Source organism: Hypomesus nipponensis, chromosome 19, assembly GCF_054491055.1.
Source record: "Hypomesus nipponensis isolate SF chromosome 19, ASM5449105v1, whole genome shotgun sequence".
In the NCBI taxonomy this organism is placed as follows: Eukaryota; Metazoa; Chordata; class Actinopteri; order Osmeriformes; family Osmeridae; genus Hypomesus; species Hypomesus nipponensis.
The window spans coordinates 15,337,864-15,357,313 of NC_140379.1; the positions used below are offsets into that span (position 1 = coordinate 15,337,864).

The window sequence follows — 19,450 nt, forward strand, 5'->3', positions numbered from 1 at the left end:
GCCTTCCTCGCTTCTTCTAAATTGTAGTGTTTTGACTGCTTAAACCAGGTCTCTGTGTCTTCATCTCCTTCTCCTCTTCTCACCTTCCTCATCATAACCACCCTCAGCTCCAGTGATGGCCAGGTCTCACAGCGTTGTATCGGTAAAGATGTGGATTAGACTGCCAGGGAACTGCTCAAGACATGTATAAGCGACGCAATGGGCCAAGGCGACGAAAACGACCGTATCGTGATTAACGTGGGAGGGATCCGGCACCAGACCTACCGAAGCACCCTTCGCACCTTGCCGGGAACCCGCTTAGCTTGGCTCGCAGAGCCCGACGCACACAGCCACTTTGACTATGATGCCAAGATTGATGAATTTTTCTTTGACCGTCACCCGGGCGTCTTCGCCCACATTCTTAATTACTACAGGACCGGTAAGTTGCATTGCCCTGCGGATGTATGCGGGCCATTGTACGAAGAGGAGTTGGCGTTCTGGGGTATCGACGAAACGGACGTTGAACCATGCTGTTGGATGACTTATCGTCAACACCGAGAGGCCGAGGAGGCTTTGGATAGCTTTGGGGGTGGGCCTGCTGAGAATGGGTCTGATGACACGGAAGCAGATATGTTAGGAGACCCTGGGGATGGAGACGATGAGATGGAGATGACCAAGAGGCTGGCCCTCGGGGACTCGGCGGATGCCAAGGCGGGATGCCATTGGAGACGGTGGCAGCGGCGCGTTTGGGCACTCTTTGAAGATCCATACTCTTCTAAATATGCAAGGGTGAGTTGTCTATACTGCATACTGTATTCACTGTTAGTTCATTTAATTGTGGTTGATATTGCAGTCCACGTTCGTTCAGGTAGGGAAACCGCAATGTGATATGACAACAGTGTGCGCTCGTGCGCTGAAAACGTGTGTTGTATCCAGGCGGTATCCGATCGATTGGTGGCCTCCCCTCGTGCGTCAACTTGATAAGCGTTCCGGGGTTGTTTGCCAAACTTAACTCTTGAAGACTGAATGAAAGACCACATAGAGCCAAGGATTAATATTTGATGTGTTTCTTCTGTTCAATTGTTTATAAGCCTGTGCACAGTCGGACACTTTGTCAAAGAAATGGCCAAGATAGATCTTTAGAGGGGGTGAGATACGACTCCACTAATCATGTATGTATCATTATCATTCCTTTAAATCACTTTTCCTCTGTAGACTAGAGTGACACCAAGGCTAAGGATAGGGAATGACCAGGGGTTGGAGACAGTATGAAATCTGGGAAAGGGGTCAGTGCAGGAGCTGGGGGTTAGGGGGTATGCTATTTTGTAAGAGGAGACTTGTGCATCTGTGTGTGGGTGAAGAGTAGGTGTGTAAGTTTGGCCTGGTGAAGACTGGAAAGTGAGAGTGGGGTGTGGAGGTGTGTGGAGGTGTGTGTGTGTGGAGGGGTGTGTGGGTGTGGAGGTGTGTGTGTGTGGAGGGGTGTGTGTGTAGAGGGGTGTGTGTGTAGAGGGGTGTGTGTGTGTGGAGGGGTGTGGGTGTGGAGGGGTGTGTGTGTAGAGGGGTGTGTGTGTGGAGGGGTGTTTGTGTAGAGGGGTGTGTGTGTGGAGGGGTGTGTGTGTGTGGAGGGGTGTGTGTGTGGAGGGCTGTGTGTGTGGAGGGGTGTGGGTGTGGAGGGGTGTGTGTGTGTGGAGGGGTGTGTGTGTGTGTGTGTGTGTGTGTGTGTGTGTGTGGAGGGGTGTGTGTGTGGAGGGGTGTGGGTGTGTGGAGGGGTGTGTGTGTGGAGGTGTGTGTGTGTGTGTGTGTGTGTGTGGAGGGGTGTGGAAGTGCAGCATCCTCTTCTAGTCCCAGTAGTGACAAACAGTCATGAGAAGGGCATGACCCTTGAGCCATGCTCCATGCCCGAGGGACACACACATGGCGTTTCTCAGTGCCTTGACCTGTCCTTGACTTCAGAAGGAGATCCATACTACATCGCAGGGAGTGGAGGAAGAAAAAGTGCACTTGCGTCCAAAACATAAACCCTCAACGACTTTTCTATCGATAAAACAGACCATCTTATAACAGCACCTATTGCTGTGTGAAAAATGCACACGTGTGCACGTGTATCTCCCCCCCTCCACACACACACACACACACACACACACACACACACACACACACACGTGGTTCTGAGTGGCTCTCTGAGAGCCCTGCATTAAAAATGACCCTGACAAGCTGTCTCTGGGAACTTGGCTGCAAGCTCCAAACTGGGGCAAGGAGAGAGTTGGTCAAACAAGCTGAGTGACAGAAAGACAGACCGACAGAAACCTAGACACAGACATGCAGGTAAACAGGCAGGCGGGTAAACAGGCCAACAGAGAGACAGGGAGGCTGGCAGACAACTTTAAGTCACTTCATCAATGTGATCTGAGGGGAATTCTCTCCATTTTCTCTCACACATCAACCTGTCAATAGAGTCAAATAACATCCCAGTAGCCAGAGGAGACATTTGGTCTGAGAAGTTGCAGAAAGACCTACATCATCACAAGAGTATTATCTCCACGGAAACTACACCACAATGACTCTCACTCTGAGTCTCTTGGAAAACACTGTTTTCAAACCCCAGGTGTGCATGAACTCACCAACTGGACCCGTTCCCAAACACAAACACACATACGACTCACTCGTGGGCCACGAGCACGTCTTCGGGACACGCGTGCTCTGTGTTCTCTGTGATCTTCAGCTCCTCTCCACCTCCAGGGGGCCAGATGGGAGGAGAGCAAGGTGCCTCCACAGGAGAACGTGACAGGCTTTCATCTCTGGGAGCCAGGCTGAGTGGGAGTGGAGGTGGGAGAGGAGGCTCAGCCTGCAGTCTGTCTCCTACACGCAGTGGCTCCATAACAGTGCAGCGCTAATGCACACCCTGCACTGAGCTCTAACTGTACCGCATAGTGGTGTATTGTACTGTACGGTACACTGGTTTGCTGTGTTGTACTGTACTGTGGTGTGTTGCTCATGTCTGTTACTGGACTGTATGGTGGTGTAGCCGAACAGCATGGCTAGCATCAAGCCCTGTTCTTCAGCATGTTCTCACTGTTTCTGAGTTTCTTCAAAGAGAATCTCGTGTCCCACAAAGTCAAATGATGAAGTTAGCTGGCCAGCTTAAAGAGTGCGGCCAATATAGGGCATCTCTAGATGTTCAAAAATAACATGAAGCGCTTGAATATGGGTTGGTAGGAGGACCTTTCTGGAGGCATGTTGAAGAGTTAGCTTTCAAACATGTTCACCGCCCATCAATCCTCCTCTCCTGTGTATCTGGGAGGCTAGAGAGTGAGAGTGTTTTTCAGTGGTGAGTTTCATGCTTGTCTGGTTCATTCCAGTCTGTCTATTTGATGCCACTGTGTAAACAAGCCTGTACTGTCAGCCTTTATTAGGAACCTGCTCCACACACACACACACACACACACACACACACACACATACACACACACACTTAACCACACATACTCACACACAAACACAGTGTTCTAATGCCCCTCTAATTGCCTGAGTTGTAGCATAGCCCTTTCCCAGAAGTTCAGAGTGAAATCAGATGCTCTTCAGTCGAGCACACTTGAGTGCCTACCATCCAGCATCACCACATCCTGAACTCTCTCTCTCTTTTCCTCCCTTCCCTTATCCCTTTCACTTATCTCGCACTCTCTCTTTTTTTTCCTTCCCGACAGCGGGTGGCATTTGCCTCTCTTTTCTTCATCGTGGTGTCCATCACGACGTTCTGCCTGGAGACCCACGAGGCCTTCAACCCCATTGTCAACTATACGGACATCGACCCCGTGGACAACAGCACCCGCGTGTACCAGGAGACGGAGACGGTGGTCTACCTCACCTACATCGAGGGCGTCTGTGTGATGTGGTTCACTTTTGAGTTCCTCATGAGGATCACCTTCTGTCCCAACAAGCTGGAGTTTGTGAGGAACACCCTGAACATCATTGACTTTGTGGCCATCCTGCCCTTCTACCTGGAGGTGGGGCTGAGCGGCCTGTCGTCCAAGGCAGCCAAGGACGTCCTGGGCTTCCTCAGGGTGGTGCGCTTCGTCCGGATCCTGCGCATCTTCAAGCTGACCCGCCACTTTGTGGGCCTCCGCGTGCTGGGCCACACGCTGCGCGCCAGCACCAACGAGTTCCTCCTCCTCATCATCTTCCTCGCCCTGGGCGTGCTCATCTTCGCCACCATGATCTACTACGCCGAACGCATCGGAGCCTCGCCCAACGACCCTCGTGCCAGCGATCACACGCACTTCAAGAACATCCCCATCGGCTTCTGGTGGGCAGTGGTCACCATGACGACGCTGGGCTACGGCGACATGTTCCCCCAGACCTGGTCGGGCATGCTGGTGGGCGCGCTGTGCGCTCTGTCGGGGGTGTTGACCATCGCCATGCCCGTGCCCGTCATCGTCAACAACTTCGGCATGTACTACTCCCTGGCCATGGCCAAGCAGAAGCTACCCAAGAAGAAGAACAAACACATCCCTCGAGCGCCCCAGCCCGGCTCCCCCAACTACTGCCGTTCGGGTCTCAACTCTCCTCGCCCGAGCTTGCATAGCGACACGTGTTCCCAGCATGCCCCGCACAGTGAAACCTGCCCTCCCCACGTCACACGCATCGACTCGATCCCGCAACACGCCTCGTACAACGATACGTGCCCTCAGGCTGCACAGGAAGTCCTAGAAGTCAACAGGATAGGTGAGACCCGTCTCTCTCCAGCTCTCTCTGTCTCTGAATCTGTCTGCATACGGGCGTCCATCATCCATTGCATGTACTATCCAGCTTCACGAGGTTCAGTCATATTGTTGGATGACCTCAGAGATGTTGACCAATAAATGATGTCGCCAGAAGTTGGACCCCTGCGTACCTAAAGCCTTTATTCATCCTCTCCCAGTCTTTTATTCCGTGCCAGCGCCTGTTACCATGACGACAGTTTCCACGCAATGCACAATAGATTCTTTTTTCTTTTTTTGGGGCCTCTGCAGACTTTAAACAACTTCTCCTGATCGTGCACCTGAAACTCACACTCAGTACATCTGTACCTGATCCACAGCTCTCACCTCACAGCCCCGTCATCTGAAAACCTGAGTCACACAGACAACCTCTGCATGCAGAGGAAAGGTTGCATAACTTGTAAAGCACTTCTCACAAAAAAGCTGCTCCCTTGAGTAGCTGATGTAATGAAGCATACTAGCGGACTACACACACATGCACGCACGCACACAAGCACACACATACACACACATTCATACGCTCACAAACTCAAAAACACATACTTGAAACTTGCAGGAGAATGCAGGCAGTGGCTAAAAACACTATCCGTACTAGTTTATTGATGACTGCTTTGCATGCTGGGAATATGTCGTTTCTGATTGTTGGGGCATTTAGGCTGATCTGTATGTGGCAGGTCATGCCATAGAGACAGCACTTGTCTTAGGTCACTCTTTCCTCCTTCAACGTCTCATGTTATGGTGATGGTGACCCATGTGTCATGTGTATGTTCTTGTTCCAGATCCCAAAGTGAACGGGGAGGCTGCCAAGGCAGCACTGGCCAATGAGGACTGTCCCCACATCGACCAGGTGATGTCACCTGAGGACGGCCAGGTGTTTAGCCCCGCCTCCGACCGGGACCAAACATGCTTCCTGTTGGCCATGGGAGGGAGACCTGGACTGTCAGGGGCGAGAGGGAGGAAGGGTACGTTGTGCTACAGGCAATCATACACACACACACACACAATCATACACACACACACACAATCACACACACCCAAACACCCATGCAACGTATTCCACATGTACCGAATGCAGTCCACAGTAAAATCATCCCCCTATCTTCTTCCAACACTCTTTTTAGACGTTGAACTCCATCTTTTTCTCTGTCTTCCTTTTTCTACTCTCTTTTTTTCACTCTGTCCTGACTGGGGGACTAAACCCCTATTTAAGTTAGTCTTGTTTTTATTGATCTCATGTTAAAAGCTTTTGTTAAAAGTATGTGGTCAAAAAAAATCCTTGCTTTTTGTTTTCCTGGCATGTTTTGAATCCATCAGAAGGTTACGTTTACCCTCAATAAAACCCTCCCTCTAAGCTCCATCCCCCCTCCCTCCATTGGATTTGTCGTCAGTCTTTGACAGGCCCCCCTACCCCCCCCCCCTCCCCCCGAGGCCAGACTTAACTTTCCTTTTTTCTGTTTTTCTTTGTTGTTTGTTTGTTTTTCCTTGTTTTTCTTCATCCATTGTCTTATTCGTTTGTTTCTCATCCATGTACGTGATTGGCCAGTAGGGCGGTCGGGGGTGGAGTCAACAGGCCAAGGTTGCCAGGGTTACCCTCTGCTGCAGCTAGGCTGGGCGGACGGCCTAGCCACGCCCACAACCTGATGCCCTGAAACAATCCATCCACCAATCAGAGAGCTCCTCAACCACGACCCCCCCCCCCCTCACACCTTCATAGCATGACAGCATCATCAAATAGTACAGACGACTACAGTTGAATAGAACTGAGAAGATTACGATAGTAGTAGCCTACAGCAGAGCAGAGGAGAGTAGAGTGGGGTCAGAAGACTGACCCCTGCAGCCGTGTCTGCCCTTAGCCTCGACCAGGTTACAGACACACAACACACAGCGGCACCCTGACATTCTGAAATATCACATCTCTATATATATGTTATACCTGTGCACATGTATCGTGTATGTGTGTTTGTGGCGTGTGAGTGTGTGCGTGTGCAGGTGCGGGTCTGTCATGTCTGTTGCTGATGTCATCTCACCTTGTGCTGCTGGGTGCTCCGTGTAGGCATATGTCGTGCCCGTCTCCTCACGCATGTTCCACCCCGTAGATGGAAGGAGGGGGGGGGGGCAGAGGGGGGGGGCAGGGGGAGGGAGTTGCATGCGCTATGCCGGAGCTTGCGTAAGCACAGGCGGCATGTCACTTTGGCATTGACATTGCGCCGCGCGATGATGGTCCACCGGTGTGGTACGATGACACTTGACTCTCGGCCCGCCTGTCTTATCTGTTCACCCGGCTTGTCTATCTGCTTACCTGTCTCCCTGACCCTATCCACCTGCCTAGTGTATCTGTTGACCCGCCTACCTTCCGACATCTGTGCCCGTGTCTTTGTGGGTCCATTTCCTGCTCAGCTCCTGTGGTCTTCTGAACTTTGCTTCACTGTCGTGAACCTCAGTAGTGGTCTGATGTGGTCTGATGTAGTGTAGTGTGTTCCAGTGTGGTGGTCTCATGTAGTCTATTGTGGTGCTTTTTGTTGCTTTAACTGTGGTGGTCTTCTGTAGTGTGAGTCATTCCAAAGGGGCAGACATCCAGTCACGTGGATCACTCGTGAATTCTTAGTGACGGTCGAGTTTAGCCAGCCTTACTGTTTGGACAGCCCTCCCTGAACATGCGGAGACCAGAGGACTACTGCTGCACTCCTACTGCACGCCTTCCCGACAGGAAGTGTGAGGAGAAGCCCAGTGGCTCCTGCAATTTTCTCGTACGACACGTGTCTTTTGATCAGTCGATCTCTACTTCGCCCTCGCTCTCACTATCTCTCTCTTTTCCTCTCTCTGTCGTTGCTTCGCCTTCTTCTCTCTGTCCCCTCGCTCTATCTCTCCGCCTCTCTATCTCTCTGGCAGCCAGCTGGACTGAAAACGTTTTTTTTCTTTCTTTCTTTCTTCCCTCACTGTCCTAAGATTTCGTCTCTTCCTTTTGCCTTCCTCTTTCCACGTCTGTCTCTCGTTCCCTCCTCTCTTCACGGATCACAGTGACAGAGTTTCTTTTTTTCCCTCCACCATCTGAGCTCCTCTTGTCTCTGTCCGTCTGTCCTACTGGCTGCTGGCTGACCCTGAGCTCCCTCTCTACCACAGATCCCTGGACAGAGGAGACTGTCCTAGTTAAATACATGCAGGCGGAAGTTCTCAGAGTGACCTGAGGGGGGCGCAGTGCACAGTGAGACTGGGACAAACCTGGCCTGTGGTGTTCTCTCCTCTCCAGCAGAAGGAGGGATGACAGGGCACAAACCAAGGGAGAGGTGGAGGTAAAGAAACAGAGAGCTCTTTCACTCTCTGGGGGATTCTTCTCTGGCATGGAGGAAGATCAGGATTGAAGATGGCATTCCTGCTGTTATCACTGTAGGGACTTTTTTTTTCTCCGACTGGAAGGGCGGAGTGGAGGATTCCAAGGGCCAGCCTGACAATGGTGGAATGTAATCTATCAGGAGGGGGGAAAGGGGGCGGGGGGGGGCGATCCATGACTGCTAGAGACATGAGTGATGGCACCTTGTCTTCAGTGAAATATAACCGTGTGTTCCTTTAGCATGAGTTGCATGGTGGACTATGAAACAACAACGTCCTAACTGTTCTATTTCTGTGTGGATTCTCTTTTCTTCTAAAGGTTCCACACCTTTGCATACTATTTATGTAGCCAAACAATAAGGTGTTGAATGACAGTGTGCTTTTCTTTAGCAAACTTTTTTTTTTCTCTTTCTCATGGTTGAGTTCTTGACCTTGGCAGCTCAGGTCACGTTGACCACCAATCATATTCCTGGATCAGAGACTTACAAGTGGGAGGGGGTGTTTTAGCAGCTCTCTTATTGGTCCAAATCTTGTCTCTGTTGGCATGCTTGTGATCCTGGATCGTATCTGGGCTTAATGGAGTCATCTATTTTTCTGTTTGATCTTTACTAGATGTTTACAAAAGATTCTTTATGAAAACGATGATAGTTCTCATTGTTACTGTCAAAATAAGAACTACTTTTAACAGTGTTATTTTTGAAAGAAAATTACAACAAAAAAAGTATAAAAATGAGAGTGCTGATGGTTTAGCACAGGGGTAGGTGTGTACACATCTTTGCTTCTCACAACACTGAGCTGGAAACTCGATAAGCTGCAGGAACTCCGTGTACATTTGAAAACTTACGAGTTTGAAACTTGAGGGAACCCAAACTGCATGCACATCGTTATGCAACATGAAATGAATAGACAAAAAAAGAGTGCAAGACCACAACTTAGCATGAAATAAATTTTTGTATGAAGCCTTTTACAGGGAGTTTGTATTTGATTGGCATGTGTGAATGTGAATGTGTTTCCCTGTGGCCTTATGGGAGTCAGCTGCAAGAGCTCAGCTGGATGCTGGAGACCAGGCCAGGAGAGAGGAGAGCAGACCTCGTGAAACCACAACACCCCAGCATGGCTGAATACACCGCATGATGATGATGATGATGATGATGATGATGATTTTGATGATGATGTTGATAACTAGACCTTCATCCTCAGCTAAAGGGAACGTGAGATAAACGCATGGTTTGCTCTGACTAGTAAGACACTTTTTATACACACGCATGCACGCATACACACACACACACACACGCAGGGGTATGGTGCATCGGCCTAGCATGAGTGAGGCATGGTAAACTTCCTGGTTTACCATGGACAGGCCACAACCCTCCTGAAGGTAGAATCCAAAATTCAGAACATTTTCGTACTATCTTTTTCTTTGTTGTTTATGTTTTTGTTTCGCCATCTGTAGTATGCTGTAGGATAACAGCCATGTCTCTTTTCTCCCTGTGTACAGCGTCTCGTCGCTCCGGCCGACCCAGACCGGACAAACGCACTTCCGACACACATTCAGTGTGTGTTATGAACCATGGAGTCCCCACTACCCTGTGCACTGGACACAACCTGCCCTCTCCCACCTCTTAACCCTAACCCATTCCCCTATACTTCTCTTTGCTTCTTGCCTGTACTGCTGTCTTTGCCTTTCCTCCCCTGTCCCTGATACTGACCCGGACTCTCTCCTCTCCCTTCCCATGCTTTCTCCCTGCCTTCTCCTCTCTCCTTTCCCTTCCCTTCCCCTGCCCTCTCCCCCTCTCCCCCTCTCTCCTCTCCCTTCCCTCCCCCTGACCTCTCCCCCTCTCTTCTCTCCCTTCCCTCCCCCTGACCTCTCCCCCTCTCTCCTCTCCCTTCCCTCCCCCTGCCCTCTCCCCCTCTCCCCCTCTCTTCTCTCCCTTCCCTCCCCCTGACCTCTCCCCCTCTCTTCTCTCCCTTCCCTCCCCCTGACCTCTCCCCCTCTCTCCTCTCCCTTCCCTCCCCCTGACCTCTCCCCCTCTCTCCTCTCCCTTCCCTCCCCCTGACCTCTCTCCCTCTCTCCTCTCCCTTCCCTCCCCCTGACCTCTCCCCCTCTCTCCTCTCCCTTCCCTCCCCCTGACCTCTCTCCCTCTCTCCTCTCCCTTCCCTTCCCCTGACCTCTCCCCCTCTCTTCTCTCCCTTCCCCTGCCCTCCCCTGCACCTGCCAGTCTTCCTTCTCTGCTACTTTCGGTTGCAAGACTAGTTTTGTAATGCAAGATATGTTGCCTTTTTTGCTGCACCTGTATTACTTGACACATTCCGTTGAGTTTATTAGCTGCCACTGCTGATGTTTTGTAATTGTTTTTACTGCATCTGTAGTTTTATTGAGTGTCTCTTATATCACAGTTACACCAACACACTAAGAAAAGAAGAGATTACTAGTTTGGGGGTGAGACTATGCATGAACTCAGCGTCTGCTGACAGAGAGAGGATTTGTCAGCTTGATAGTTGATTTGCCAAAGGCCTCTTACTCTGGCCACCACAACTTCTACACTTTGGAAATGATAGGAGAAACTATAGAGATGTCAGTAACACTACTAACCTGTGTATTGTTAGTGTTCCGTTCTATGTCTATGGAAGGAAAACACATAAACACTGCCTGTACTCTGTATGCCAACCAGCATCGACTGGGACCACAGGGGGACGTTTTAGGGATCAAAAGCAAGGTCTACACTGAGCAGCATGTGGGAACATTCATCTGAGCAGGACAATATGTCTCCATAAAGAGAACTTGAACTGATAGCCTAGTTAGGACCATTTATATATTCATATCCATGTCTTAAGTGTCAGTGTAAAAGACACTATTCTAATCACTAAAGATATCCCCATTTGACCAGGAGGCCATATAACTAGTGAAGTGGATGGAGAGAGTAGTTTGAGTATAGATGGACTGGAAGGTTTATTAGGTTGGAGGGAAGGTGGAGGTGAGTGGAGGAGATGAGGCTGTTTCGGGGTTAGGTCTGAGCGTGACATTTAAAGGGACGGTCCACCACAAAAGAGCAGCATGAGTGACTGGATGTAGGAAGAAAAGAAAAAAACATGTAGATTGATTGTGCCCTGCTTGCCGACCTTTTCTTACAGCGATTTCTTTCCTAGCTGATCAGCAGCTTTTTATGACATTTGGATAAGTCGACCACAAGAAAAAGACAAATTAAATAAAACGTAACAACTTAATTTCCCACGATTCCGTTGTTGATTGTTGTTGATGTGTGTGTCTCTCTCATTCCCTGTCCCTCTCAATGTTTCCAAATCTCTCTCTCTTCCCCTCTTTAGCTCTCTCTCTTTCGCAACTGTGGTCTTGTTCCCATGGTAACCATCTGCTAAATTCACACGACTGGTACATTTATTGAACTCTTTTTAAAATGCAGCATTTTGTAGCACGTACGGTCTGACAGGCAGCCTTTGTAGGTGCTCACGCTGTCCTCTCATGTGATTGAAACACACCCACAATCAAACACGCCATCACTGCAGTCTGTAGTATACCCCCACTTAGAAGACTGGACCTGAAATGGACCTGAAAAGAGCAGAACTCCCCCTCAGTGTCACACATGCTCACCTGCAAATATTGACTCACTGTTTGAGCAACAAGGATTTCAGCAAGATTGTGTGCGTGCGGGTGTGTTTCTAGTGAATAAGCCAGGTCTTTAGCTCTGGCAGGAGTAAGCACCATGACAACATAGTTACCTAACAGGGCTTGCTACCATGGCAACATAAGCATGATCATCTCTCAAGGGCAGCACTTTTTCCTCATCCCTTCATTGTACAACACTTTTCTTTCTTTCCATGTCTCTCCGTGTCTTTCTAACTCTCCATCTGTCTATTTCCACCTCCCCTCTTCCGTTCTGTGTCAGTCTTACTAACTCTTTGGCAAAGAACTACTTTTTATTTCACAGTCTGGTGTTCAGGACAACCACAAGAGTAATCTAGACGCCATGCCTTCTGTAAATAAACTGCCTTATAACTTCAGCCTGCTCACAGACAAACTGGTCCAGTCTAGAGGAGTGGCAAACTAAGGAGGGAGGGGAGGAAGGAAATCAAGTGAGACCAGGGAAAAGAAAGGGGAAGGAGGAGGTGGTGGTGGTGGTGGGGGGGGGCTTGGAAGATAAAGAAGAGAGAAACAGCAGGACAGAAAATATTTTCCTGTTGGCCTATTTCTGCACCTAAAGTCAGTTTCACAGCTGTAATCCCAGTTTTGAGGAGAAGTAGAATTTAAGAACCATGGCCACCAAAAGAAGGTGCTGGAGTGTAGGAACAAAGGCCAGCCAGCAAAACCTTTGACTGGCTTGACTCTGCTTGGAACAGAAATAGACTGATTCGACTATAGCACAAGTTGTTAAATGAACAGATTCCAGAAAGCTATTTCACGGTAAAATGTACTCTCTGTGATTCCAGTGGTATTTAAATGTACTTTATAAATAAATTTGTTTTGTAGTGTACATGTGTGCATATTCTCTGAAGACGTTGATGCGTTTGTTTACAAGCTGTGGTTTTGGAGGCCTCACATTAAGGCCATTTAATCTTATCCATCCTGTCCCAGGAGAAAATTAATATTAATATTGAACAATAATAACTTAATAACCACTTCTTGACCCAGGGCCAGCTGGCAGGGATAAAGACAGAGGAGGAGAGAGGGAGAGTTGATGAAGATGGAGAGGCAGAGATAAAGGAGGGTGGAGAGAAAGTGCTGTCTTCCCCCCCCCCCCCAGCAGTAAGCACTTTGTCTGTGTCTGGGGTGTGAGAGGGAACTAATAATTATGAAATTAATGGAAAGCAGGGGAGAGACATTAGTTCAAGGCAACCATGCACGCAGCCCATCTGGCACGTTGACTCGTCAAAGCTACACTTTACCCAAGATGCACGGGAAACCCTTGCCTCGTTAGTTAATGTCATGCACCTTGTCACGTCATTGGCTGACTGGGACAGTGTCACATACATCAGCTTTAGGGTGGGCTTCCTATGAGCTTTTTTATGTGGCTCGTGATCTCCATGGAAAATGTGGCATCATACATGTGAACACATTTGCAGCTCCTAACAGCAGCTGTCTCATCCATCACTGTTATTGACCTGCAGGCAGCCAGCCAACAGCCTAGTGATCCTACAAACACCCTATCCATCTCCCTCCAGCACACACGCCATAAATACATACACACAGGCACACATAAAGTCTCCTTGCCTTTACTAAGGAGGTTAAGCTGCATGTTAGACCTGTACCTGTGCAACACTGCACTCTTCTGGTCAAATCTGTGTTCTGTCAACCCTTATGATACCTGTTCTCCCAGACCAACACACAAAGCCTACCCCCTTTTGTGAATGGATACCTTTTAAAATATAATCAGACACATTCAGGTACACTGAGGTCAATAGTTTCCAGTGATATTGTTGTAACGCTTGTGCTGGTTGATTGATGCAAGACAACTTTTGCAATTATACATATTTTTATTACAAAAAAAGAACCCAACATATCAAAATGTCCAACCAAGAGAATGATTATAAATTAAGACAACCAATGTCTAAAGAAAGATTAATGAGGGTGACATTCTAGCCTAATAACATGACATATGACAACACACAAAGACAATTGAATAACTTCCTGAAATATTTTGAAAGGTCTGTGTTATTTGTTGCTAATATGAAAATATATAGAGGAATCTAAAACTGTAGTGTATATATGTGGTGACTCTCATGCATCTTGCGTCATATACGTTCTGTATTACAGTGGCCATTTGTATCAACACAAATATGACCAGACATACATGATGTCCTACCAGGTAAAGTATAACATGATGTCATACTACGTAAGCTTTTGAGTATGTTTGTATGAAGCCTTACCATATAAGAGTCAGAAACGATAAGAATCAGCTAACAATGACATATACCATTTTGAAATCAATTCTACTTCTGTATGGATTCACTTGTTTTTGGAGAGGTGGAGGATGAAAAGAGGTGAGGTGCAGCTGTGGAGGTGCTAGTGAGGCTGGTGGACAGGTGGGGCTCAGACTCCCAGCTGCTTGTTGAGACGGTTGAGGGCGTCTCCTACGATGTCCAGCTCGTGCCGGAGATCCTCCACCATGTTGTTGATGCTGCTGGCATCCCTCAGCACCTCCACGCTCTGGGTGTACGGGTTGTAGCGCACAGAGAACGGACGCTTGATGGTCTTCGCAAACTCCCTGGAACAAAGCAGGAGGCCCATCACATCAAACGCCCTCTCCGGGTACCCCCGGCAATATACCTTCCATAGCACTTTTCCATACCCGTCATTGGTCAGTCGTTAGAAGACTGAGGCATGCACGGTTCTGTTCAACATGTCTCCAGTTTGAACAACAGAATTTGAGTGGTAAGGGTACCTGAGAGAAGTAAAGCCACTGACCTCATCTTGACCTTGGCTTCCTCAAAGCTTTCGGACACAAAATACACATCCTGGAACGTGGTGATGATGCACTCCTGGTTACATGTTACCTTGGGGTCAAAGGGCATGACCATGGCATTCCCAGAGAGTGCATGCTATGGGAGGAAGGGAGGGGGGATCATCATCAAGTATTTTCCAAATAATAACTGCAACTTTTAAATATGTTTGAATTCATTAAGAATTGAAACCACCGGTTTCAGCTCCCGAGTTGGTAGCCAAGAGGACTGTGTTCGTACCTTGAGCTCACTGATGGAAGACAGCAAGCCTGCTCCGTAGGCTCGCAGCTTTCCCTCCTGCTTGCACAGCCCAAACTCCACCGTGAAGAAGTAGCACTGCAAAACATAACAAGCCCGCTGCTAAACACAACCGATGCACACATAGCTAGTAGCACACTGTCAATCACCACAGACAATCAAGCTAGAACAAAGTGTTTGTGGGCTCTGGCGTGCTTGTTTGCTAACGCGCTTGTGAGGCAGCGGAACTCACCGTGGCTAGTTTCTGAACGGCATCGTCCGCAGCCCCCAGCGAGGCCAGACCAATCTCCTGGGAGAACTGAGCAAAGCTCGGCTCGGCCAGCAGAGGAACGTGGCCCAGCAACTCATGACACGTGTCTCTGAAACACACATACGTCAACACATAGCTATATACCAAGTTAATGCGTAACCATGAATCAGGAGGGTGCACTGTTTGTGTGTGTGTGTGTGTGTGTGTGTACTCACGGCTCTGGGGTGTAGAGGGGGTCAGAGCTGTGGCGGACATACTGGGTACAGTGGAACACTCGGAAGGCTAGGCCAGCCAGGAAATCCCTTGGGGACAGGTATCCTGCCACTGGACGAATGGTGAAGCCAGAGCGCTCTGGGGAAAAACACGCACATGTGCACACACACAAGCACACACACACACTGCTGTTCAATGGCTGAATGACAACTACGACCTCTCTTTTTCTGTATAACTTCGGACTAATCTGGAACGCTGATTTTGCAGTGTATTCTTGCTGATTGTTCGTGTAGGGGTGATTGAGTGTGCAGGTGTGATTGAGTGTGTGGTGGCGCCCCCTGTCTCACCCCGGAGGAAGCGTGACACGTCTTCCAGCTGAGGGATGTTGTCCTCCCTGCAGCCACAGTGCTGGGAGAGAAGGGGCAGGTTCCTCAGGTACTCCCGACAGGCATGGCTGGGGTACAGCTTGTTGAGCTCTCTGAACACAACTCCCCAAGTTTTCACCTCCTCCTGAGTGAACTCTGTACGGGGAATGGGATCCCCACTGAGAGAGAGGGGAGACGGAGAGAGAGGAAGAGAGGGAGAGCGGAAGATTGTAAGAGGAAGTACATTTTTTTAAATCAATTCAGAACATAAAAAACATTTAAAAAAACTAAATTCAGCTTGACTTACTGTTTGTAGCTCATGGCAAGATCGGCAAAGTGTTTTCTCCTCTTGCGATAAACATTATCTTTGAAACCCTTAAGAGAAAAAAAAGACATTCTCGTGAGACCCTTCATAATGTGACAGTCAGTGAGCAGGCCTCTGTGGTGGGGATCTGGGACAGTAGATGGGAAGTACAGTACCGGGTGGTCAGCATCCAGGTCCGAGCCATACATCAACACCCGGTTAGAACACAGATCCAGATCAGAGATCTTCTTGGGGAACCAGGGGACATCAGCCATATCTGAAGCACAGAAATGGGTTTTCTTTTAGGGTTCTATTGTTTGAATTGGAGGAGAAAACCCTTTCATTCAAATGAGTTCTATCATCTGATGTCTGGTTAATTAATGTTGTTGTTGGTTAACAGCAGATTTGGGTGTTTATTGGTTTGTCTGATGCTACTACAGGTCAATGTCTAAGCTCCTGTACTGCAACTTCCAGTTCTTATTAGAAAATACTTTTAGGGTCACCATTAAGAGTGCGGACCACGTAGGCTGAAGCCCTACTGCAACGGCCCAGGTTCAACCAGCACAGGTCCTTTGCTACAGGTCTCTCTCCTAAATATCCAATCACTCTATACTGTCTCTATAACAATAAAGCAGAAATACCCTGAAAGTTATCAGAAAAAGGACTGCTTACCGTCCTCTGGTATGCAGTCTGGGGGGTCCACCTCCACAATGTTGGTGTGCTTCCTTAGGAGCTGGGTGAGATCCTTCAGCTGCTCATGGCCACTGTCACAATCAACAAAGATTTCGAAGTCCGAATTGCGCCGCTTCGATTTCCGGGATTCAATGTGAACCAGGTTCACATGCTTTTCCTGCCGACGTTGATAATGGAAAGGGTTACAAACAAATCAAATGAATCGCCGCTTGTCCAATAAACCTTCCTTTTCTAAAATGTCCCCAATCCTCCTCAACTTGTAGATCATATATATTGTTCTGAGCTGTCAGTAGGCCTAAAACGTACTTGAAAAAGTCTCAATGCCTTCACGAGCCCGCCAACTTCATTCTTGAGGGAGAAGACGATGGCTGCCCGGCCTCTTCCAAATGTCTTGTTGTCCTTGTTTTCCTCAATTGTATTGAATGTACATTTGTTCATCTATTGGGGAAATGGACAATTCATTTCCTTATCTAAATACAACCAATGTATTCAATCCAGGTGTCCTGACCTATGATACTACAAAAACATCAGAGAAATATTCTATTTCTACTGAAGGACTGTTTGACCTTGGCAGTCAATGTGTAGAAAGACTACTGCAGTATGCACAGATGAACAAATGCAGTAGGCTAACCTATTAAGTTTATTACATCTTTTAAAACTCCAAAGTTATAATAAAAGAAAATACATGACAATTGATAAATGATCATGGTGATTTAAATGTTGGCAGGTGACCTATCTTGCTTTAAATTAGTTTAGAAGCAATCACATTTGGAATGGAGGCAGACCTAACACTGGATTATAGTCATAAATGATCCGAGTGAACGCAAATAAATCCATAGAAAACTATTTCTGTTGGCCTATTTCCTAGGCATGGGCCTCTACATGACTTATATCTTCTTGTTAATTGTAATGTATGTTGGGTCCCTTTGAATTGAATCCCTTAGCCCCATGGGAGTTTGTGATAGCGAACGTCTTGAAGCCTGCTGACATCGCTATAAGTTTTCCGCCTAAAGTCATTTTCTGGTATATGAGCTTGACCTCAGCAGCCCTGATATTGTCTGAGTGAGTCATTTCCAGATTTAGGTGGCTTAACCCAGGATCAGGGTGTAGAGGACAAGGTGGATATGACTACTTCCAAATGTTAAGGGACACAAACTCTCGTCCGCGTTAAAATAAAAATACATGTTAAACCATAGCACAGTAAATTGCATGGGCAGCCAATAACTTACCTCATTATTCAGTTGCTTCTCTTCATAACAAGTGTTCATTGAATCAAAAGACCTTCCTCTGCGTGGCCCCTCGGTCTTGTTCGAGTACATGTCTAAATTGTCCGACTTTGAGTTGCAGTAGGCTAGGTGTCTGGTGCGCTCGACCCTCCTCGCTGCGGTTCACCTGAGTTGCAGTTTATCTCACCTATGCAGTAGTCGGCGCCTCCCTATATATCCTCACTGAGAGGGGAGGGATGGAGTTGAGAGGAATATGCAAGAGGGGTGGCGGAAAGGAGGATCAGGGGAAGAGAGGGGTGAGCAAGCGGGGGGAGCTGACACGCGGCTTGACAGAAGGCCTAATCTAGGCTATGCATCACAAGTGCCAAATCCATGCGAGAGACCAAACGTGGTGTGGATACAGCTATGGTTGCATTGGGCGACTTCATTCGTTTATCACAAACAGTACAGAATATATTTATGAATATATCTGAAGCACTTTTCCAGCTGCATAATTAATTTTCCTTAAACACAGCCTAATTCATAGGGGTTATCTAATTCCCAATGGTGGCATCCCGCCTTTCAAAGAGCACAAACAAAAACCGAGTAGAGACCTTGACATTTATAATCACTCGTGTGTGGTGTCTATGTTGGAGCTTTGTCATAAAGATGGTGACAGAAGAGACCAAAGGTGAACGTGAATGCACCACCGGTTGCCGATTAAACACCGATGACAGACACTGGACACATATCTGCCCCCGCTATTGGCGGTGGTGGGAGCTCCGGGGGGTTTGTACCAGCATCATAAAGATGCTCATTAACAGAGGCCATATCAATAATGAGCTGGATATTATGAGCAACACCTCTGTTTACAAGCTCACGCTACCTTACAGTTGTAAATAATGAGGCTTTCCTTTTGGAAAGTAAAAAAACGCAGCACATGACTAATACTATATTCAGATGTTCTCACGCAACCTCCAATTTCACTGTTGTTCAATCTCAAAGTCAGCAACTCTGACCATCAGACAGACTGACGTAGACAAGGTCATTATTGCACGTAAACCTACTCGACCCGCTGATTTAGTGAGGCCAATTCCAATCAATGTGCATTGAAAGTGTTAGCCGGATTAGTGGAAGGAAAAGAACAGTAAGGGGGGGGGGGCACTGTACGACGTCAGTGAGGTATATACGTGGACCCTTGCAGTTTGGCAAGTTATTGAAGTAAGGATGATATAGGCCTATGCGCTTAGGAATTAGGCTATAGGCATATTAATGCATTTCCCATTATGCCTGAACGGTTTCCAAAACGTTGTTTTCACACGGTAGGCCTGTACATAGTCTAGATGAATAGTTTTGATAGCGCCCCAAATAGGCTCTAGCCAATTAAGACAGTGCCTGTCTATAAAAGAACTCTGCTGGTCAGATAATGGTTTCTAACGTTGTCATGTGTCCAACAGCTGGAAAACATCATCATATCAGCTTCATGGTTAGCCTATCCGGCAGAGCCTCAATTATCCTCTGTCCATTAGTATCCAATGCTGCTACTGAACATCCTGTCGGATGGAGACACAAAATGAGACCTGGTGCTTCAAATACAGTTACTGTTGGACCAGAGTCCATCAACATACTGTCTAATGTAATTGCAG

General features: G+C 47.9%; 2 protein-coding genes across 2 annotated transcripts; one reads left to right on the forward strand and one right to left on the reverse strand.

Annotated features, from left to right (window-relative positions):
- Nucleotides 1-186: 186 nt before the first annotated feature.
- kcnc1a (potassium voltage-gated channel, Shaw-related subfamily, member 1a) lies at nt 187-8,118 on the forward strand. Its single transcript, XM_084682116.1, has 5 exons — nt 187-768; nt 3,684-4,610; nt 4,668-4,701; nt 5,516-5,698; nt 7,857-8,118. The coding sequence occupies exons 1-5, from the start codon at nt 199-201 to the stop codon at nt 7,919-7,921; spliced, it is 1,779 nt and encodes a 592-aa protein (XP_084538242.1). The 5' UTR covers nt 187-198; the 3' UTR covers nt 7,922-8,118.
- A 5,556-nt stretch (nt 8,119-13,674) lies between these two features.
- LOC146247193 (tryptophan 5-hydroxylase 1-like) lies at nt 13,675-17,928 on the reverse strand. Its single transcript, XM_084681652.1, has 11 exons — nt 17,829-17,928; nt 16,906-17,037; nt 16,579-16,756; nt 16,083-16,183; nt 15,910-15,977; nt 15,585-15,781; nt 15,240-15,375; nt 15,007-15,133; nt 14,757-14,852; nt 14,482-14,615; nt 13,675-14,281 (listed from the first exon to the last, which is right to left on the reverse strand). Exons 1-11 carry the CDS (start codon nt 17,916-17,918, stop codon nt 14,107-14,109), a joined length of 1,434 nt encoding a protein of 477 aa, XP_084537778.1. The 5' UTR covers nt 17,919-17,928; the 3' UTR covers nt 13,675-14,106.
- Between the last annotated feature and the right edge of the window lie 1,522 nt (nt 17,929-19,450).

Bases quoted from the DNA above. Each gene is read 5' to 3' on its own strand.
- kcnc1a (XM_084682116.1), top strand. From the start codon at position 199: ATGGGCCAAGGCGACGAAAACGACCGTATCGTGATTAACGTGGGAGGG. The intron at 4,702-5,515 runs GTGAGACCCGTC...TTCTTGTTCCAG, and splicing joins CCTAGAAGTCAACAGGATAG to ATCCCAAAGTGAACGGGGAG. The intron at 5,699-7,856 runs GTACGTTGTGCT...TCTCTACCACAG, and splicing joins AGGGGCGAGAGGGAGGAAGG to ATCCCTGGACAGAGGAGACT.
- LOC146247193 (XM_084681652.1), bottom strand. From the start codon at position 17,918: ATGTACTCGAACAAGACCGAGGGGCCACGCAGAGGAAGGTCTTTTGAT. The intron at 15,978-16,082 runs GTACTGTACTTC...TTTTCTCTTAAG, and splicing joins ACCTGGATGCTGACCACCCG to GGTTTCAAAGATAATGTTTA. The intron at 15,782-15,909 runs GTAAGTCAAGCT...CCTCTCTCTCAG, and splicing joins CTTGCCATGAGCTACAAACA to TGGGGATCCCATTCCCCGTA.